The following is a 23,495-nucleotide window of genomic DNA, read 5'->3' on the forward strand; positions in this document are numbered from 1 at the left end:
CCATGTTCGTGGCTGTATTTTTCACAATAGCCAATACATGGAAACAATCTAAGCATCGATCAGTAGATGAACAGAAAAAGAAAGTGTGGTATATATACACAAGAGAATATTATTCAGCTATAAAGTGACAATGATCCTCCTTTTGCAACTGCATGAGAGACTTTTAGGGCATTATGCTAAGTGAGAGACTTTGAGGGCATTATGTTAGACAAAGACAGACAAATGCTTTTATTTTTGTGTGGATTAAAAAAACTCAGTTTACAGAAGCCAAGACAATGGTGGTTGCCAGGCCCTGGGATGTGAGAGAGATAGGGAGATGTTTTTCAAAAGGTACAGATTCTAGTTGCAAGATGAATAAGTTCTCGGGAGCTAACATACAGCAGGGTGTACTACTTAACAGCAATGTATTATATAGGAATAGTCACTAAGAGAGTGAATCTTAAATATTCTCATTCCACATAAAAATTCTAATTGTGAGGTGATATATGTATGTTAATTAACCTGATTGTGAGAATCATTTTGCAATATATGGATATATCAGATCATCAACTTGTACACCTTAAACTTATGCAATGTTATATATTGTATCTTATTAAGCTGGTAAAACATAAATAAATTAATTTAAAAAATTTGAGGGATGCCTGGGTGGCTCAGCAGTTGAGGATCTGCCCTGGGCTCAGGGTATTATCCTGGGTCCAGGGACTGAGTCCCCATTGGACTTCCTCCGAGGAGCCTGCTTCTGCCTCTGCCTATGTGTCTGCCTTTCTTTCTCTGTGTCTCTCATGAATAAATAAATAAAATCTTTTTAAAAAGAAAATTATATTTTAAGAACTGAGAAAGTCTATGTACTAGAAACATGCTGTTTCTTCTATATATCTTATACATTTGAAGGTGTAAAATATAACCAAACAGATACTCCTATCTAAAAGGGAATGCTGTGTTGGTTTTTTTTCCTACAATTTTCTTAAAAATTTTGCTGACTTTCTAAATGTTTTAATTTAAGTTTATACAAGGGCCATACCCAGAGATATTTTGAGACTAACTCTTCTCAGATTAGGGCTGGAAATCTGCGTTCCATTGGATAATACCCTTAATCTTCTTAGGCATATTTTTTTCCTAGTTAAGAGACTTTATGAAACACACCTGAAATCTTCCTGAAGCCTCCACTAGGGTCTTACCTATACCATTTTGAGTTGATATTTATTTTGGTGACATTTCTTAATTGAGAGCTTTTTGCTCTTTGGTGAGTCTGGGGATGAGAACCAGTATTATACTTGGACCAAGCAGGTCTTGGCTTCCTTCATGTTGCTCCCAAATTCTGCTTGAGAACTTAATAGTTACTCTTTTAACTCACCTCTTTTTTTTCATCTTCAACGTATCATACACTGCTGAGGAAACAGCTAGCACTTTCTGTGTTCTTCTTGGAAATCACAATTAAATCCATCTGTTCATGGGACATTTCCTGTTTTCCATATTACTACCGGTGAGGGATAGCTGGATTCTTCTAACAGTTGGTAGCATGAATCATCTTTTCTTCGGCTTCCAATCACAATTTCTCCTGTCTTTTAAGGCTTTAATAACGGACACTTCAATGCCTTTTCAGTTCCCATCCACTCCTGATGCCAAAGCCAATACCATATGCTTTACATTTTTCTTATGAAAGAAAACTTCCACTTTTTGCTCTGGTTATCTTTTCATACATGGCATATGACTCCAAAATTTTGTGACCTAAAACAACAGCCATTTTAATTTATCTCAAAATTTTGTTGGCTGGAAATCCAAGCAGAGGTTGCTGAGTGTTTTTTCTGCTTCGTGAGACTAGAACTGAAGTCATTTTGTTATTTAACTGATAAGTGAGGGATCTACTGGATTCAGGCTGTGGAATGTTTTATTCAACTTGCTGAATGGGAAAATTATGCAGACAAGAATACTTTATCAAGTAAGGCTATCAATCAGATAGAAGGGGTGAAAGAATTTCCAGGACAAACAAAAACTAAGGAAGATCACAACCAGTAAACTGGCCTTGCCAGAAATATTAAAGGAGACTCTTTCAGTGGGAATTAGAGACCAAAAGCAACAAACACTTGAAAGGAACAGAGAAAATCACCAGAAACACTACCTTAAGGGTAGTATAATGGCCCTAAATTCATATCTATCAATAATCACTCCACATGAAGTAAATGCTCCAATAAAACACACACACACACACACACACACACACACACACACACACACAGGATATCAGAATGGATAAAAACAAGACCTACCTATATGGTGCCTAAAGGAGAGTCATTTTAGACCTAAAGACACTTGTAGATTGAAAATAAGAGGATGGAGTACCACTTATCATGCTAATGGATGTCAAAGAGAGCCAGAGGATCCATAATTCTATCAGGCAAAGTAGATTTTAAACCGACGTCTATAAGAAGAGATGATGAAAAAAAAAAAAAGAAAAAAAAAAAAAAGAAGAGATGATGAATGGCACTATATCCTAATAAAGAGGTCTATCCAATAAGAATACCTAACAGTTATAATATTTATGCACCCATCTCAGGAGACTAAAATATATAAATCAACTAATAACAAGAGAAAGAAGCTCATGGATAGCAATACAATAGTAATAGGGGACTTTAACACTCCATTAGAGCAATGTACATTAGAGCAATGATAATCTAAACAAAAAATCAACAAGAAAACAATGACTTTGAATGACACACTGGACCAGATAGATTTAACAGATATATTCAGAACTTTTTATACTAAAGCACCAGACTACACATTTCTTTCTTTTTATTAGAGTTCGATTTGCCAACATATAGTATAATACGAGTGCTCATTCCGTCAAGTGCCCCCCTCAGTGCCTATCACCAAGTCACCCCCATCCCCCTGCCCACCTCCCCTTCCAATACCTCTTGTTCATATCATAGAGTTAGGAGTCTCTCATATACTGTTGGTTGTATCTTGTATCTCTGATATTTCCCACTCATTTTCTCTCCTTTCCCCTATAATTCCTTTCATTATTTTTTATTTTTTTTTATTTTTTTTATTTTTATTATTATTTTTTTTTTATGATAGGCTCACAGTGAGAGAGAGAGAGGCAGAGACACAGGCAGAGGGAGAAGCAGGCTCCATGCACCGGGAGCCCGACGTGGGATTCAATCCCAGGTCTCCAGGATCGCGCCCTGGGCCAAAGGCAGGCACCAAACCGCTGCGCCACCCAGGGATCCCTCATTATTTTTTATATCCCAGTATGAGTAAAACCATATAATGATTGTCCTTCTCCGACTGACTCACTTCACTCAGCATAACACCCTCTAGTTCCATCCACGTTGAAGCAAATGGTGGGTATTCATCGTTTCTAATGGCTGAGTAATATTCCATTGCATACATATACCACATCTTCTTTATCCATTCATCTTTCAAAGGACACCGAGGCTCCTTCCACAGTTTGGCTACTGTGGACATTGCTGCTATAAACATTGGAGTGCAGGTGTCTCAGTTTTTCACTGCATCTGTATCTTTGGGATATATCCCCAGAAGTGCAATTGCTGGGTCGTAGGGCAGTTCTATTTTTAAATCTTTGAGGAACCTCCACACAGTTTCCCAGAGTGGCTGCACCAGTTCACATTCCCACCAACAGTGCAAGATTGTTCTCCTTTCTCCACATCCTCTCCAACATTTGTTGTTTCCTGCCTTGTTAATTTTCACCATTATCACTGGTGTAAGGTAGTATCTCATTGTGGTTTTGATTTGTTTTTCCCTGATGGCAAGTGATGTGGAGCATTTTCCCATGTGCTTGTTGGCAATGTCTATGTCTTCCCCTGTGAGATTTCTGTTCATGTCTTTTGCCCATTTCATGATTGGATTGTTTATTTCTTTGCTGGTGAGTTTAATAAGTTCTTTATAGATCGTGGATACTAGCTCTTTATCTGATATGTCATTTGCAAATATCTTCTCCCATTCTGTAGGTTGTCTTTTAGTTTTGTTGACTGTTTCTCTTGCTGTGCAGAAGCTTTTTATCTTGATGAAGTCCCAATAATTCATTTTTGCTTTTGTTTCCCTTGCCTTCATAGATGTATCTTGCAAGAAGTTGCTGTGGCCAAGTTCAAAAAGGGTGTTGCCTGTGTTGTCCTCTAGGATTTTGATGGATTCTTGTCTCACATTTAGATCTTTCATCCATTTTGAGTTTATCTTTGTGTATGGTGCAAGAGAATGGTCTAGTTTCATATTTCTGCACGTGGCTGTCCAGTTTTCCCAACACCATTTATTGAAGAGACTGTCCTTTTTCCAATGGAGATAGTCTTTCCTGCTTTGTCAAATATGAGTTAACCATAGAGTTGAGGCCCATTGCCTGGGTTCTCTATTCTGTTTCATTGATCTATGTGTCTGTTCTTGTGCCAGCACCACATTGTCTTGATGATCACAGCTTGGTAGCACAACTTGAAACTGGCAGTGTGATGCTACTCGCTCTGGTTTTCTTTTTCAGTATTGCCCTGGCAACTCGGGGTCTTTTCTGATTCCACACAAATCTTAAAATTATTTATTCCAACTCTCTGAAAAAGTCCATGGTATTTTGATAGGGATGGCATTGAATGTGTAAATTGCCCTGGGTGACATTGACATTTTCACAATATTAATTCTTCCAATCCATGAGCATGGAATATTTTTCCACCTCTTTGTGTCTTCCTCAATTTATTTCAGAAGTGTCCTGTAGTTTGTAGGGTATAGATTCTTTACCACTTTGGTTAGGTTTATTCCTAGGTATCTTATGCTTTTGGTTGCAATTGTAAATGGGATTGACTCCTTAATTTCTCTTTCTTCAGTCTCATTGTTAGTGGATAGAAATGTCATTGATTTTTGGCATTGATTTTGTATCCTGCCATACTTCTGAATTGCTGTATGAGTTCTAGCAATCTTGGGGTGGAGTCTTTTGGGCTTTCTATGTAGAGTATCATATCATCTGCGAAGAGGGAGAGTTTCCTTATTCTTTGCCAATTTGAATGCCTTTTACTTCTTTTTGTTGCCTGATTGCTGAGGCTAGGACTTCTAGTACTATGCTGAATACTAGTGGTGAGAGTGGACATCACTGTCGTGTTTCTGATCTTAGAGGAAAGGCTCCCAGTGGTTCCCCATTGAGAATGATATTTGCTGTGGGCTTTTTGTAGATGGCTTTTAAGACACTGAGGTATGCTTCCTCTATTCCTACACTCTGAAGAGTTTTGATCAGGAATGGATGCTGTATTTTGTCAAATCCTTTCTCTACATCCATTGAGAGGATCATATGGTTCTTTTTTTTCCTCTAATTTTGATCTATCATGTTGATTGTTTTATTAGTGTTCAAACAGCCTTGCATCCCGGGGATAAACCCACTTGGTCATGGTGAATAATCTTAATGTACTGTTGGATCCTATTGGCTAGTATCTTGTTGAGAATTTTTACATCCATGTTCATCAGGGATATTGGTCTATAATTCTCTTTGGTGGGGTCTTTGTCTGGTTTTGGAATTAAGGTGATGCTGGCCTCATTGAATGAGTTTGGAAGTATTCCATCCCTTTCTATCTTTTGGAACAGCTTTAGTAGAATAGGTATGGTTTCTTTAAACGTTTGATAGAATTCTCCTGGGAAGCCATCTGGCCCTGGACTTTTGTGTCTTGGGAGGTTTTTGATGACTGCTTCAATATCCTCCTTGGTTATTGGCCTGTTCAGGTTTTCTATTTCTTCCTGTTCCAGTTTTTGTAATTTGTGGTTTTCCAGAAATGTGTCCATTTCTTCTATATCACCTGATTTATTGGTGTATAGCTGCTCATAACACGTTTTAAAAATCGTTTTTAAAATCGTTTGTATTTCCTTGGTATTGGTGGTGATCTCTCCATTTTAATTCATGATTTTATTAATTTGAGTCTTCTCTTTCTTCTTTTTAATAAGGCTGGCTAATGGTTTATCTATCTTATTAATTCTTTCAAAGAACCAACTCCTGGTTTTGTTGATCTGTTCTATAGTTCTTCTGGTCTCTATTTCATTGAGTTCTGCTCGAATCTTTATTAACTCTCTTCTTCTGCTTGGTGTAGGTTTTATTTGCTGTTCTTTCTCCAGGTCCTTAATTGCAAGGTCAGCCTGTGTATTTGAGGTTTTTCCAATTTTTTGAGGGATGCTTGTATTGCAATGTATTTAATTCTTAGGACTGCTTTTGCTATATCCCAAAGATTTTGAATGGTTGTATCTTCATTTTCGTTAGTTTTCATGACCTTTTGAAATCTTCCTTAATTTCCTGGTTGACCCATTCATCTTTTAGCAGGATGCTCCTTGATCTCCACGTGTTTTGTTTTTTTCCAAATTTCTTCTTGTGATTGGGTTCCAGTTTCAAAGCATTATGGTCTGAAAATATGCAGGGGACAATCCCAATCTTTTGGTATTGGTTGAGATCTGATTTGTGACCCAGAATGTTGTCTATGCTGGAGAAAGTTCCACATGCACTTGAGAAGAATGTGTATTCAGTTGCATTGGGATGTAAAGTTCTGTAATTATCTGTGAAATCCATCTGTTCTAGTGTATCATTTAAAGCTCTTGTTTCTTTGGAGATGTTGTTTTTAGAATATCTGTCATTTGCAGAGAGTGCTGTGTTGAAGTCTCCTACTATTTGTATTATTATCTAAGCATGTCTTAACTTTGGTTATTAATTGTTTGATATACTTGGCAGCTCCCACATTAGGGGCATATATATTCATGATTGTTAGGTCTTCTTGTTGGATAGACCCTTTTTTTTTTTTTGGATAGACCCTTTAAATATGATACAGTGTCCCTCTTCATCTCTTACTACAGTCTTTGGGATAAACTTCAATTTATCTGATCTGAGGATTGCTACTCCTGCTTTCTTTTGAAGACCATTTGAATGGTAAATGGTTTTCCAATCTTTCATTTTCAGGGTGTAAGTGTCCTTAGGTCTCAAGTGAGTCTCTTGTAGATAGCAAATAGATGGGTCTTGCTTCTTTATCCAGTCTGAAACCCTTTATCTTTTGATGGGATCATTTAGCCATTCACATTCAGAGTTACTATTGAAAGATATGAATTTCGTGTCATCATAATACCTACTCATCCCTGTTTATTTTTGGAGTATTTCTTTGGGCTTCCTATTTCTTTTACAGAGCCCCCTTCCTATTCCTTGCAGAACAGGTTTGGTGGTTACATATGCTTTCAGTTTCTGCCTAAGTTGGAAGCTCTTTATCTCTCCTTCTATTCTGAATGAGAGCCTTGCTGGATAAAGTGCTCTTGGCTGCATTCTTCTCATTTAGGACCCTGAATATATCCTGCCAGCCCTTTTTGGCCTGCCAGGTCTCTGTGGAGAGGTCTGCTGTTAATCCAATATTTCTCCTCATATAAGTTAGGGATTCCTTGTCTCTTGGTGCTTTAAGTATTTTCTCTTTATCTTTGGAATTTGCAAGTTTCACTATTAAATGTCGAGGTGTTGGGATCCCCGGGTGGCGCAGCGGTTTGGTGCCTGCCTTTGGCCCAGGGCGTGATCCTGGAGACCCTGATCGACTCCCAGGTCGGGCTCCCTGCATGGAGCCTGCTTCTCCCTCTGCCTGTGTCTCTGCCTCTCTCTCTCTCTCTCTCTCTCTGTGTGACTATCATAAATAAATAAAAATTAAAAAAAATAAATGTCGAGGTGTTGAATGGTTTTTATTGATTTTAGGGGGGAATCTCTCCTTCTCCTGGATCTGAATGCCTGTTTCCCTCCCAAAATTAGGGAATTTCTCAGCTATTATTTGTTCAAATATGCTTTCTGTCCTTCTGTCCTTCTTGGTGCTCTCTGGAACCCCAATTATACATAAATTTTTCCTTCTGAGGCTATCATTTATTTCCCTTAACCTTTCCTCATGGTTTTTTAATTGTTTGTCTCTTTTTTCCTCAGCTTCCTTTCTTGCCATCAACTTTTCTTCTATGTTGCTCATTCTTTCTTCCACCTCATTAACCCTCGTCATTAGGGCCTCCAGTTTGGATTGCATCTCATTTAATTGACTTCTAATTTTGGCCTGATTAGATCTAAATTCTGCAGTCATGAAGTCTCTTAAATCCTTTATGCTTTTTTCTAGAGTCACCAGTACCTTTATAATTGTGCTTCTGAAATGGCTTTCTGACATCGAATTGTAATCCAAATTCTGTAACTCTGTGGTAGAGAGTATTGTTTCTGGTTCTATCTTTTGTGGTGAGTTGTTCCTTCTAGTAATTTTGCTCAGTCATCCAGCCAGCTGCATCAAGAATATCAATGAGAAACCAAGTAAATTTCACCCTAAATGATTCTGACAAAGTCCAAGACCAGAATTTGAAAACAAAGATCAGAATGAAATAAAACAAAAGGACCACTAAAGTGAAAAACAAATTTTAAAACAAAGTAGAAAAAAATAAGGCCAAGAATCCCGAAGAAGAAAGAAAAGAGAAAAAAAGAAGAGAAAAAAGCAAAAGTAAAGCAGAAAAAGGAAAGAAAAGTAGGGGAAGAAAAAAGCTGGGGACTGTGAGATGGTGGTGGTGAAAAAGTGTAGTAGAGGGAGAATGTAGTCTACTTCAGGGGTCTTAGAGGGTGATCCTCTTGGACACACTGGCAGTGGCCAGGTCTCCAGCTCTGGAGTCAGCTCCCGTAGTAACTACTGCAGCTCCCAGTCCTCACTGGCCTAGGTGCTCCCTGGAGGGTGGGGGTGTGGGTGGAAGCGCTGACCTGAACAACTTGGATGCACCTGGCGGCAGGAGAGTCCTCGCTGTCCTGTGCCCTTCCCGTCTCTGCCCATCCCAGGTGGAGAGCAGGATCCTGGGCTGTGTCCCCTGGCGCCCTGGGATCTGGGGCCTATGCTGCCAGAATTGCGCTCCCAGGGCCATGGCTCCCGAAGGCAGCAGTGCGCAGTCCCCTCTGCTCCAAGCCGCACCTGAGTTTTTCCCGAGTCCCCACCGGGCCTGCTCCAGTCCTTTACCAGGATCAGCCCATAGTTTGTGGCATGCTCTCCCCTGGGGCACACTTCCTCTCTTAGCGACTACAGGAGACTGGAGGCATCTCTGTCCTTCCTGCGATCCTGCCCGATTTCCCTGCTAAACGCCTTTCCATCCAGGAAGAATCTGGCATGGATTTTTTAAAGTTCCTGCTTCTTGGGGGCTGGGCTTTCCTGTTCCCGAGGCTTTAGCCTTCCAGCCTTAGCCTGGCTCCTGGCGGGGCCCCTTCCCCACTTGATTCTTTTTTATTTTTTTCCCCGCCTTCCTACCTTGCTAGAAGTGAAAACCCTTCTCTCTAGCATTCTGGCTGTTTTCTCTTTAAATCTCAGGTCAGATTTGTAGGTTTTCAGGATGGTTTGAAATTTATCTAGGTAAGTTGGTGGGGCCAGATGAATTGAGGACCCCTACTTCTCCGTCATCTTGTCCCAACTCTCTACACATTTCTTTTTGAGTGTACATGGGACATTCTCCAAAGTAGATCACATACTGGGTCACAAATCAGGCCTCAACAGGCACAAAATTATTGAGATCATATGATGCATACTTTCTAATCACAACCCTATGAAACTTGAAGTCAACCACAAGAAAAGATTTGGAAAGACCACAAATACCTGGAGATTAATGTATACCCTATTAAAAGAATGAATCAGCTAACCAGGAGATTAAAGGGACTTCATCAAGATAAGAAGCTTTTGCACAGCAAAGGATACAGTCAACAAAATTAAAGATGAAATAAAAAATAAATGGAAACAAATGAAAGTAAAAGCATGCTTTAAACCTTTGGGATGAAGCAAAGGCTGTCATAGGAGGGAAGTATATAGCAATATAGTCCTACCCCAAGAGGGAAGAAATATCTCAAAAACACAACCAATCATTACACCTAAAGGAAATAAATTAAAAACAGTAAATAAAGCCTAAATCCAGCAGAAGTAGGGAAATAAGAACGTGTATAGGAGAAATAAATGTTACAGAAACAACAACAACAACAAAATCATTAAAACAGGAGAATAAAACTAGGAGATGGTTCTTTGAAAGAATGAATAAGATTGGTAAGCCCCTAACCACACTTATCAAAACAAAAGACAGTGGATAGTCTTTCCTCCTTTGTCGAATATTAGTTGACCATAAAGTTGAGGGTCCACTTCTGGATTCTGAATTCTGTTCCATTGATCTATGTGTCTGTTTTTGTGCCAGTACCACACTGTCTTGATGACCAAAGCTTTGTGGTACAACCTGAAATCTGGCATTGTGATGCCCCCAGATATGGTTTTCTTTTTTTAAAATCCCCCTGGCTATTTGGGGTCTTTTCTGATTCCACACAAATCTTAAAATAATTTGTTCCAACTCTCTGAGGAAAGTCCATGGTATTTTGATAGGGATTGCATTAAACGTGTAAATTGCCCTGGGTAACATTGACATTTTCACAATATTAATTCTTCCAATCCATGAGCATGGAATATTTTTCCATCTCTTTATGTCTTCCTCAATTTCTTTCAGAAGTGTCCTGTAGTTTGGGACACTAACCACTTTGGTTAGGTTTATTCCTAGGTATTTTATGCTTTTGGGTGCAATTGTAAATGGAATTGACTATCCACTAGAAAAAAGACAGTCTCTTCAATAAATGGTGCTGGGAAAATTGGACATCCACATGCAGAAGAATGAAACTAGACCACTCTCTCGCACCATACACAAAGATAAACTCAAAATGGATGAAAGATCTAAATGTGAGACAAGATTCCATCAAAATCCTAGAGGAGAACACAGGCAACGCCCTTTTTGAACTTGGCCACAGTAACTTCTTGCAAAATACATCCACGAAGGCAAAAGAAGCAAAAGCAAAAATGAACTATTGGGACTTCATCAAGATAAGAAGCTTTTGCACAGCAAAGGATACAGTCAACAAACTAAAAGACAACCTACAGAATGGGAGAAGATATTTGCAAATGAAGTATCAGATAAAGGGTTAGTTTCCAAGATCTATAAAGAACTTATTAAACTCTCCAGCAAAGAAACAAAAATCCAATCATGAAATGGACAAAAGACATGAACAGAAATCTCACAGAGGAAGAGATAGACATGGCCAACAACCCCATGAGAAAATGCTCTGCATCACTGGCCATCAGGGAAATACAAATCAAAGCCACCATGAGATACCACCTCACACCGGTGAGAATGGGGAAAATTAACAAGATGGGAAACAACAAATGTTGGAGAGGATGTGGAGAAAAAGTAACCCTCTTGTACTTTTGGTGCGAATGTGAACTGGTGCAGCCACTCTGGGAAACTGTGTGGAGGTTCTTCAAAGATGTAAAAATAGAACTGCCCTACGACCCAGCAATTGCACTATTGGGGATTTACCCCAAAGATACAGATGCAGTGAAACACTGGGACACCTGCACCCCGATGTTTCTAGCAGCAATATCCACAATAGCCAAACTGTGGAAGGAGCCTCGGTGTCCACTGAAAGATGAATGGATAAAGAAGATGTGGTCTATGTATACAATGGAATATTACTCAGCCATTAGAAATGACAAATACCCACCATTTGCTTCGACGTGGATGGAACTGGAGGGTATTATGCTGAGTGAAATAAGTCAATCAGAGAACGACAGACATTATATGGTCTCATTCATTTGGGGAATATAAGAAATAGTGAAAGGGAATAAAGGGGAAAGGAGGAAAAATGAGTGGGAAATAATCAGAAAGGGAGACAGAACATGAGAGACTCCTAACTCTGGGAAAAGAACTAGGGGTGGTGGAAGGGAGGTGGGCGGGGGGTGGCGTGACTGGGTGATGGGCACTGAGCGGGGCACTTGATCGGATGAGCATTGGGTGTTATTCCATATGTTGGTAAATTGAACACCAATAAAAATAAATTTATAAATAAAAAAATAAAAATAAAAATAAAAATAAAAAAACAAAAAAAAACAGAAAAAAAAAAACGAAACAAAAGATAAAAGATCCAAATAAATAAAATCATGCATGAAATGCAGGGATCACAACCAACACCACATAAATACAAACAATCATAAGAGAGTATCATGAAAAATTATATGCCAACAAATTAGGGAATCTGGAAGAAATGGAAAAATTCCTAGAAACAGGGCAACTACCAAAACTGAAACAGGAAGAAATAGATAATTTGAACAGACCCATACATAGCAAAGAAGTTGAATCAGTAATGAAACATCTCCCAATAAACAAGAGTCCAGGGCCAGATGGCTGCTCAGGGGAATTCCACCAAACATTTAAAGAAGAGTTAATATCCATTCTCTTAAACTGTTTCAAAAAGTAGAAAAAAAAAAAGAAAACTTCAGAGTTCATTCTATGGAGGCCAGCATTGCCTTGAATCCAAACCCAGAAAAAGACCCCACTTAAAAGGGGAATTACAGCCAATATGCCTCATGAACATGGATGCAAAAATTCTCAACAAGATACTAGCAAATTGAATACAACAATACATTATTAGAATTATTCACCATGATCAAGTGGGGTTTATTCCTGGCCTATAAGGGTGGTTTGACATTCACAAATCAATCAACATAATTTACTACTTTAATAAAAGAAGAATGAGAACCATATGATCTCTCAATAGATTCAGAAAAAGCATTTGACAAAATACAGTATCTGTTCTTAATATAAACCCTCAGTGAACTAGGAATGGGGGAACATACTTCAACATCGTAAAGGCAATATACGAAAGAACCACAGCTAATATCATCCTCAATGGGGAAAAACTGCGCATTTTTCCTCCACATTCAGGAACAAGACAGGGATTCCACTCTCATTATTACTATTTAATGCAGTACTGGAAGTCTTAGTCTCAGCAATAGACAACAAAAAGACATAAAAGGCATCCAAAGCCTTCCAACAGGAAAAAGTGATACTTTCACTGTTCACAGATGGCATGATACTCTGTGTTGAAAACCTGAAAGACTCCACCAACGTGAATCAATGTGTAGAAATATGTTGCATTTCTATACATCAGTAATGAAGCAGCAGAAAGAGAAATCAAGAATTGATCTTATTTGCAACTGCACCAAAAACTAAAAGATACTTAGGAATAGGCTCAAGCAAAGGTGTGATAGATATATATATTTTGTAAATATAGAACACTGATGAAAGACATTGAAGATGACAGATGAAATGGAAAGACATTCCATGCTCATGGATTGGAAGAATAAATTTGTTAAAATATCTGTAATATCCATACCAATCTACACATTTGATGCAGTCTCTATGATAATACCACCAACAGTTTTCACAGAGTTAGTAGAAACAATCCTAAAATTTGTATGGAACCCCAAAAGACCCCAAATATACAAAGCAATCTTGAAAAGAAAAGCAGACCTGGAGGCATTACAATTCTGGACTTCAAGCTTTATTACAAAGCTATTGTCATTGGGGTAAATCCCCAGCAGTGCAATTGCTGGGTCGTAGGGCAGGTCTATTTTTAACTCTTTGAGGAACCTCCACACAGTTTTCCAGAGTGGCTGCACCAGTTCACATTCCCACCAACAGTGTATGAGGGTTCCCTTTTCTCCACATCCTCTCCAACATTTGTTGTTTCCTGCCTTGTTAATTTTCCCCATTCTCACTGGTGTGAGGTGGTATCTCATTGTGGTTTTGATTTGTATTTCCCTGATGGCAAGTGATGCAGAGCATTTTCTCATGCGCATGTTGGCCATGTCTATGTCTTCCTCTGTGAGAGTGAAACGCCGGGACACCTGCACCCCGATGTTTATAGCAGCAATGGCCACGATAGCCAAACTGTGGAAGGAGCCTCGGTGTCCAACGAAAGATGAATGGATAAAGAAGATGTGGTTTATGTATACAATGGAATATTACTCAGCCATTAGAAATGACAAATACCCACCATTTGCTTCAACGTGGATGGAACTGGAGGGTATTATGCTGAGTGAAGTAAGCCAGTCGGAGAAGGACAAACATTATATGTTCTCATTCATTTGGGGAATATAAATAATAGTGAAAGGGAATATAAGGGAAGGGGGAAGAAATGTGTGGGAAATATCAGAAAGGGAGACAGAACGTAAAGACTGCTAACTCTGGGAAACGAACTAGGGGTGTTGGAAGGGGAGGAGGGCGGGGGGTGGGAGTGAATGGGTGACGGGCACTGGGGGTTATTCTGTATGTTAGTAAATTGAACACCAATAAAAAATAAAAAAAATAAAATAAAAAAAGAACAAAAAAAAACAAAGCTATTGTCATCAGGACAGTATGATACTGTCACCATATTCAAAAATAAATTCAAAATGGATGAAGGAACTAAATTTGAGACAAGAAATCATCAAAATCCTAGAGGAGAACAGGAAGCAACCTCTTTGACATTGGCCATAGCAGCCTGTTACTACACACATCACCACAGGCAAGGGAAATAAAAACAAAAATGAATTATTGGATCTTCATCAAGGTAACAAGCTTTTACACAGAAAAGGAAACAGTTAACAAAACTAAAAGGTAGCCTACACAATGGGATAAGATATTTTATATGACATATCTGATAAAGGATTAGTATCCAAAATCTATAAAGAACTTATCAAACTAACACTTCAAAGTCAAATAATCCAGGGAAGAAATGGGTAGAAGGCATGAATAGGCCTTTTTCCAAAGAAGACATCCAGATGGCTAACAGACACATGAAAAGATGCTCTACCTCCTTCATCATCAGGGAAATACAAATCAAAATCACAATGAGATACCATCTGACTCTAGTCAGAATGGCTAAGATTAATAAGTCAGGAAATAACAGGTGTTGTTGAGGATTCAGAGAAAAGGGAACCCTGTTACACTGTAGAGAATGCAAACTGGTGCAGCCACTCTGGAAAATTTCCAGTATGTTTGGATGTACTATAGTATGGAAGTCTTCAAAAAGGTAAAAATAGAACTTTCCTAAGACCCAGCAATTGAAATACTAGCTATTTATCCAAATGATACAAAAATACTGATATGAAGGGACACATGCACCCTGATGTTTGTAGCAGCCTCGTCGATAATAGACAAATCATGGAAATTTCTCAAATGTTCATTGAATGATGAATGGATGAATTGTTTTATACACACACACACACACACACACACACACACACAGTGGAATATTAGTCATCAAAATGAATGAAACCTTGCCTTTGCAATGACGTGGATAATTCTCGAGTGTATTATGCTAAATGAAACAAGTCAGTCTGAGAATAATAAATACCATATGATTTCACTCATACATATAATTTAAGAAACAAAACAGGTGAACATAGGGAAAGGAGGGAAAATTGAGGGAGGCAAACCAGAAGAGCCTTTTAACTATAAAGAACAAATTGAGGGTTGATGGAATGGTGTGGATAGGTGGGTGGGGATGGGCTAAGTGGATGAAGAGTATTAAGGAGGGTACTTTCATAAGCAATAGGTGTTAAGTGTGAGTCATGAATCATCAAATTCTACTCCTGAAACCAGCATTTACAGTATATGTTAACTCACTGGAATTGAAATAAAAACTTGAAAGAAACGAAAATAAATAAAAATATCTCATTGGCACAAAAATAACTAAAACAAAATTTAGTTTTGTAAATATTTGTAATTATCCATGGAAGGATGTTGCTCATACTTTTCTAAGTTTTTTGTTTTCAGATACTAATGTAAAAGGTGTTTAACTTTTTGTAATTTTTCAATTGTTATGAATACTAGTACATAAAAATGCAATCGTATATTTCTTTGGACCTTGTGTCCTGAAATCTTGCTAAATTCAATTAGCATTTCTGGTAATCTCTTTAGATTCTTTAGAGTTTTCTATGATACATTCTTGTTGTTTACAAAAAAGGATAGTTCATTTCTTGGAGAGATATAGGAGTACTTTGTTTTTCAAATTATTTTACCCATTTTATGTAAGGTATCATTTTATTACAATGTTTTTCAAAAGAACCACTTGATATCCTTTTAAAGTATGAAATATCAGTTGATTTTATCTATTTTCTAATTACTAATATTGTTAATTTTCTCTTGATCACTCTTTCTAGAAATTTATCAGTTATAGTAAAATAATATTAACTTTTGGCTGTAGTAATTTACTCTATTTTATGTTTTCTATTGGGTTGATTTTTTGATGTGTTTATTAAATCCTTTGTTTTACTTTGGCCTTACTTTAATTATCTTTGTCTAGCTTAAGATAATGCTTAGGTGTTTTTAGAGTTTTTATTTATTTTATTTTTTAATAGATTTTATTTATTTATTCACAAGAGACAATGAGAGAGAGTCAGAGACACAGGCAGAGGGAGAAGCAGGCTCCATGCAGGTAGCCCCATGCAGGACTCGATCCAGGGAATCCAGGATCATGCCCTGAGCGGAAGGCAGATGCTCAACGGATGAGCCACCCAGGCGTCTCTAGGGTTTTATTTTTAACAAAAGTATAAACCCATGCATACATTTAGATAAGCTGAAAACTAGTAATTCTTTGTGTAGTTTAGCACATAAAAAAGATCTTCAGCTGGTTCACTCAGGTATTGAATGATTCTATGATCCTTATGACCTAGAAAATGCAACGTACAAACACATGCAGATGAAGATGCTCAGTGGAGCCCATCCTGAGCAATGGGAAAACGATAAGAGTGGAAGCCCTCAGAGATTTGATGTAGAAGCAGGCTCTTGTTGGAAAATAATTTGTTTCCTGTAGAAACAGTTACTCAATTTACACTGGACTGAAATTAAGGGATTGAATTAATGAACTGAAAATCATTATGATGTCAGTTGACATAGGTTCAGGCCTTGGTCAACAGCATCCACTCCAACACAGAACTACATAACTGTGACTTGTTATCTTTTTATGAATTGCAACTTCAACCTCAGTAACTTCCCTCATCCTAAGGCCTCTGCCTCTGAGCCTCAGGGCCTCTTGAGTAGGGATGCTAACAGATAGGACCTTCTTTGCTGAGGACATGATTGGATAAGTGAAACTGAGACTGGTTCTTGTTTCACTTTGGCTTAAATAGAATCCGTCTTACTTAAATATTTTCTGATGTGAAACTCACAATTTATTTATTTATTTTTCTGTTTAAATTAGAAAAGCAAATACAGCTGTTTGCTACTCTTTCTTGGCAAAAATCTAGTCTTTTTTCTCTAGGGATTGTTGTAGGGGAAAACACCGTCCAGAAGAGGTTACTTTATTTGAATTTGTTCCAAATATTCTAATAAACTAATGTGTAGTGGCCTTACATTCTCTTTCATTGAATACAGTAATGATGTGGAAAGCCATAGGCTGTGTCTGCACATATAAATGGAAGGATTATTTTCCTGATACAAAGGCCCAAGAGGTTTCTGAGAATTCAAATATCTGCGCAGGCTGGAGTTTCTCTTCATCACCTAGATGCTTTCTTGTATATTTTCCTTTGCATATATATCCTTAGTTGCTTGTCCAAACATGTGGGAAGAACCAATTCTCTGGAATGAAGCTGGGAGAAGGTGGAAACATGCATTCTATTAGGGAAGAAGTGACTTTAGGAATACATTTTGAATGACTGAACAGGTAAATGGTTCTATTACCTGAGAGATTGCTCAGTCACTTATTTTTTCCCAGAAGTTAAATTCCAACTTTTGTCTTATTAGACAAGAGACAGACTCATGTCCAGGGACATGAATGCTATCCTAATGATTTAAGTAAAGGATTTTTTGGTTGCCTAACTGTACTGGCCAAGAAGAGATATATTCAAATAACTGATTTTAGATTTAAAAAATTAGGACAAAGAACAGTTTTGGCCAAGTTAATTTCTACTAACTAGGCTAGTTTTTACATAGTCAAGTAAAGAGGGCTATACTTACTTTATACAATTGTCCTCATATTTTCTGTTGGACTCTATGAGAAATAAAGTCCATATGAGAAGGATCCCTGATATGACTTTTCCCCCATTTTCTTAATTGTTGTGTCCTCACTCATAGCATGGTTCCTGGCATTAAATAGGTGCCCTACTATAAAACCATAATTAACAATTGAAGTTATTATATCTACATTGGTAAATAAATATTTAACACATCAATTCACACTTTAAAGCAGATAAGAAGATGAGTGTTAAAAGAAATGAACAGAAAACTTGCTATGAATGGTGGGAAAATACATGATAAAAGAATCTTCACTGGAAAAAAATTCCCTGTTACTTATTTTGTTCTTGACTGGCAATCATCTCCTAATTGTTCTAAAGCTATTTTTTCCCTTACATGTTACATCATTTAGACCTTAATTATGTGATTTGGTTTCATAGTACTTTTACATATAGATATTTAACCAAATTTTTGTGGACAATCCCAGTGAATTTAATTAAGCAAGAATCAGTCTTGAACACTTAAAAATTCTGATTTAATGACATACAGTATTTAGAAGTCATGAAATGTCTTGTGATCTTGTTCCCATATTGGGAAGAAGATGATATCTTCTTAAGACCTGAAGAATTTTTAGGAGGCCTTTACTAGGATGAAAGCAACGCCCCCACCCAAATCATGAGAATGTCTCTCTCAAAGTCTGATTGACTGGTGTGGTCATACCAACATGATAGAATGAGAAGGACTAACCAAGTGAATGTTATTTTTCTATTTTGAAGTTAGTAGGAAAGAAGTTCATTGAGCATAATCTCTCCAGGAAATGGCTGGCTGCTGTCTTCTTATATAAAATTGGGTTGCTTATCTTTCAGATAAATTATCCTAAGGTACTAAAGCTTTATTTTCAGTGTAGACCATATAATTCATTTTACATAATCTATAGTGCAATTTCTTTTTTAATTAATTAATTAGTTGATTAATTAATTAAGATAGACACACAGAGAGAGGCAGAGACATAAGTAGAGGTATAAATAGACTCCTCACAGGGAGCCCAGTGTGGGACTTGGTCCCAGAACCCTGGACCATGCTCTGAGGTGAAGGCAGATGCTCAACCACTGAGCCACCCAGGCGTCTCTACAGTGCAATTTCTGAGGCAATTTGTGAATAATCAGAAGACCACATGAAAAAAATGTCCTGATAACTATGAAATAAATATACCCTCAGCAGCATTTTGCTTTCTCCTGTCATACTGTATGAAAGAAAAACTTCAGTCCCAGGAATGAATAAAAAGTCTTCCTTCAGCTTGTGGACAAACTGTCACAAGGTAAGACTAACAGTAAATGTTGGGAACCAGGCTTCAGAGTTGTGTGACTTTTTTTATGTAAAAAGTCAAATTACTTTGAAATAAAGCAGATTCCCATTCCAATTTAATAACTTAAAAATGGGTGGCCTTGGGAAAATGAATATTATGTTCTGAGTCTCAGTTTGTTCAATTATAAAATGGGATTACAGTTCTTCTTATTGTTAATATGAAATGTGATTCATTATGTTGTGAGTGTGTGATTTGAATCCACCAAATGTGTTGTGAACATTGGGGTCATTAGATCAGAATCAGATTTTATAAACATATCATTTGGGCTGCCTCAGGAGAACAGATTGATGGAGGCCAGAATGAAAGGGGAGAGATGTGGCAGCAAGTTGGTGTAGTGGGCTGGAGAAGTGGTGGTGGGAGGGCAATGATCACATTTGTGATATATTTTATTTTTTATTTTTTTTTTAAAGATTTTATTTATTTATTCATGAGAGACACAGAGAGAGACAGAGAGAGGCAGAGACACAGGCAGAGGCAGAAGCAGGCTCCATGCAGGGAGCCTGACTTGGGACTCGATCCCGGGTTTCCAGGATCATGCTCTGGGCTGAAGGCAGCACTAAACTGCTGAGCCACCAAGGCTTCCCTGTGATATATTTTAAAGGGGTTTAATAAGATTTGTTAAAATGTATCCATATGTGGTACAAGAGCAAGAAAGGTCTGTGGGCACAGTGATATTTGTCTGAGCAGTGACATGGAAGGTGGTACCATTGAGCCAGATAGAAAACACCTGTGTCTATTCCTGTAAGGTGAAACTATAGTTTTATAAGTCCTGTATTAATATCCAAATGGAGATGTCCAGAGTTAGAGATGTTGCATATGAAAATTTAAAAATTAAGAGAGAGGGACGCCTGGGTGGCTTAGCAGTTAAGCATCTGCTTTGGCTCAGGGCGTGATCCCGGGGTCCTGGATAGAGGGATAGAGTCCCACATTGGGCACTTGCAGAGAGCCTGCTTCTCCCTCTACCTGTGTCTCTGCCTCTCTCTCTCTCAGGCTCTCATGAATAAATAAAGAAAATCTTTTAAAAAATAAAGTAAAATTAAAAATTAAGAGAGAAAAAAAAATTAAGAGAGAGACACAACATTGAAATGCTTCCACATTACTTGGTCAGGAAAAGGCGGCATATTCAACCACAGATCCTAAGAAAGAGATCCCAGTGAGGAATGAGACAATCCAGGACAGTGAGCCTCCATTCCTAATTTGACCCACTAAATTTGAATATGTCAGTTTCCTTAAATGGGTCTCAAGTACTTCACTTTTGAGACATTAAAAACTGTGCACCTTTTCATGGAATTCCTTTGCCCTCTTTTCTTCTCTTTCCACTTTTTCTCTAAAACTCAGGAAAAGTATTGCTACCTCTGGGAAATCTCTGACTGGTGTTTATTTGACATATTCCTTCTCCTCACCTTCACATTGTACAACTGTTTTTATAATGGCACTTATTACACTGGTGATTATTATGTATGCTATCACTGAGTGTAGTAAACCATGGCTTATTCAACTTAGAATCATATCTATGAAATGTTTCACACAAACAGGTACTCCTGTCACATTTTTAATTGAACTAACTAATAAAAGCGCAATTTTATAATACATTTAAAGGTTTCCCCCCTTGTTTTGTAGATCACCTGCTTCTAATATGAGAAGTCAGCTCCTATCTAGACTAGATGGAACCAAGAAACAATGTAACTTACTTTGTCCTCCTGGGCCTCACACAGGATCCTAAGGAACAGAAGGTCCTTTTTATTATGTTCTTGCTCTTCTATATTTTGACTGTGGTGGGCAACCTGCTCATTGTGGTGACTGTAACTGTCAGTAAGACCCTGGGCTCACCTATGTACTTTTTTCTTGCTAACTTATCTTTTATGGATGTCATTTATTCCTCTTGCATTTCCCCTAGATTGATTTCAGAGTTTTTCTTTCAAAAAAGTACCATATCCTTCCAATCCTGTATGACTCAGCTCTTTATAGATCACCTTTTTGGTGGATCAGAGGTCTTTCTTCTTTTGGTGATGGCCTATGACCGCTATGTGGCCATCTGTAAGCCTTTGCATTATTTGGTTATCATGAGGCAATGGGTATGTGTTGTGCTGCTTGTGGTATCCTGGGTTGGAGGATTTCTGCATTCAGTAATTCAAGTGAGCACTATTTATGGGCTCCCATTCTGTGGCCCCAATGTCATCGATCATTTTTTCTGTGATATGTACCCCTTACTGAAACTGGTCTGTACTGAAACGTATGTTGCTGGCCTCTTAGTTGCTGCCAATGGAGGGGTGATATGCTCTATTGTGTTTGTGCTCTTGCTCATTTCTTATGGTGTCATCTTGCACTCTCTAAAGAACCTTAGTCCAGAGGGGAGGCGGAAAGCCCTCCAGACCTGTGGTTCCCATATCACTGTAGTGGTCTTCTTCTTTATTCCATGTATTTTCATGTATGCAAGACCTGCTAAGACCTTCCCCATTGACAAATCATTGACTGTGTTTTATACAGTCATAACCCCCATGCTAAACCCACTGATCTACACCCTGAGAAATTCTGAGATGATAAATGCTATGAAGAAGCTTTGGAGGAGAAATGTCATATCAAGTAGTCAATAAATGCATCATCAAGATAGTAATTTAGCATTAGGGCCAATCTCTTCAAATGTTAAGGTCCTTTTTGTGTAAATGCATTTGCAGTAGGAGTCAAATAATATGCAATGAAGCAGTCAATGAAAGTTTTAAAGTTACAAAAATATTATTTATGTTTTTTCATTTAGGTAAAATTAATATATAGTGTTATGGTAGTTTCAGATGCACAGTGTAATCATTTAACCATACTATATATACATAGTAGTCATGATGATAAGTGTAGTCTTAACCCTCATATGTAATGGTAATCGTTCAAATTTTTATAGTTACACTAACTTCTAATTAATTACTATATTGACTTTTATTACTTATATTCTTCTTCTTATTGTTATATTTATTTGAGTTCCTGTTTTTTTAAACATGTAGTGTTTTATTAGCTTCCTATGTGCAATATAGTGATTCAACAATTCTATTTATAGCTGTTGCTCATAACAACAAGTGCACTACTTAATCTCCATCATATATTAACCCACCCCCCCTTCTCCTCTTGTAACCATCAGTTTGTTCTCTATGATTAAGAGTCTCTTATTTGATGCCTCTCTCTTTATTCCCTTTGCTGGTTTATTATTTTTTTCTTATATTCCACCCAAGTGAAGTCATATGATATTTGTCTTTCTCTGACTTGCTTAGCACTATACTCTTTAGCTCCATCCATATCATGGAAAATGGCAAGATTTCCCTAGTTCTCATGACTGAGCCATATTTTATTATATGTATATTATATATAATATATTATATATATTCATTATATATAGCATTATATATATAGCAATATATATATATATATATATATATATATATACACATTTCTTTATCCATTCATTAATTGATGGACACTTGGGCTGCTTCCAAACTTTGGTTTTGTAAATAATGCTGCTACAAACATAGGGATGCATGTATCCTTTTAAATTAGTGTTTTTGTATTCTTTGGGTAAATATCTAGTACTGCAATTGTTAGATTATTAGCTAGTTCTATTTTTAACTCTTTGAGGCACCTCTACACTGTTTTCCAGAGTGGATGGACCAATTAGCATTCCCAGCAACAGTACACAAGTGTTCCTAATTCTGCACATCCTTGCTAAGGCCTGTTGTTGCTTCTGTTGTTGATTTAGCCATTGTGACAATGAAGTGATATGTCATTCTAGTTTTATTTGCATTTCCCTGATGGTAAATAATGACGAACATCTTTTCATGCTGGCTGGCTGTGTGTCTTCTTTGGAGAAATGTGCATTAATTTCATCTACCCATTTTTTATTTAGATTATTGACTTTTTAGGTGTTGAATTTTATAAATTCTTTATATAGCTTGGATACAAGCCCTATAGATTACCATGTTTCATCTTTAATCTTTTTATTGCACTAGTTAACATTCTAAATGCTATGTAGACTATCATCTTTATTCTATTTTGTTTGCACTACATAAGAAATTTTTAGTGAGGTATTTTACTTTTTTTAAAAAATGAAAGGATAGTAGACTGTAATAAATATTAAAAATGGAATCCATACAAATTGAAAATAGTGTAGAATAAATATTATCCATCCCTCACCAGAATCCCAGTTCTTCCATATGCAATTATTATATTGAGATTGTTAGTTTCTAAGATTGTTTAGTGATTTTTGCTAATAAAATATATGTGTTGTATTTATGTCTCTGTGTGTAACTTTAGCATGCACCACTCAGCTTCCTGATGATTTTTCCATACGAATCTG

At 37.4% G+C, this 23,495-nt stretch overlaps 1 protein-coding gene across 1 annotated transcript; it reads left to right on the forward strand.

Moving 5' to 3' along the window:
* Positions 1–20,820: 20,820 nt before the first annotated feature.
* LOC144293252 (olfactory receptor 4A47-like) lies at positions 20,821–21,753 on the forward strand. The gene has a single exon (XM_077864340.1). It carries the CDS (start codon positions 20,824–20,826, stop codon positions 21,751–21,753), a length of 930 nt encoding a protein of 309 aa, XP_077720466.1. The 5' UTR covers positions 20,821–20,823.
* Positions 21,754–23,495: the final 1,742 nt, after the last annotated feature.

This window comes from Canis aureus, chromosome 21 (genome assembly GCF_053574225.1).
Source record: "Canis aureus isolate CA01 chromosome 21, VMU_Caureus_v.1.0, whole genome shotgun sequence".
NCBI lineage: Eukaryota > Metazoa > Chordata > Mammalia > Carnivora > Canidae > Canis > Canis aureus.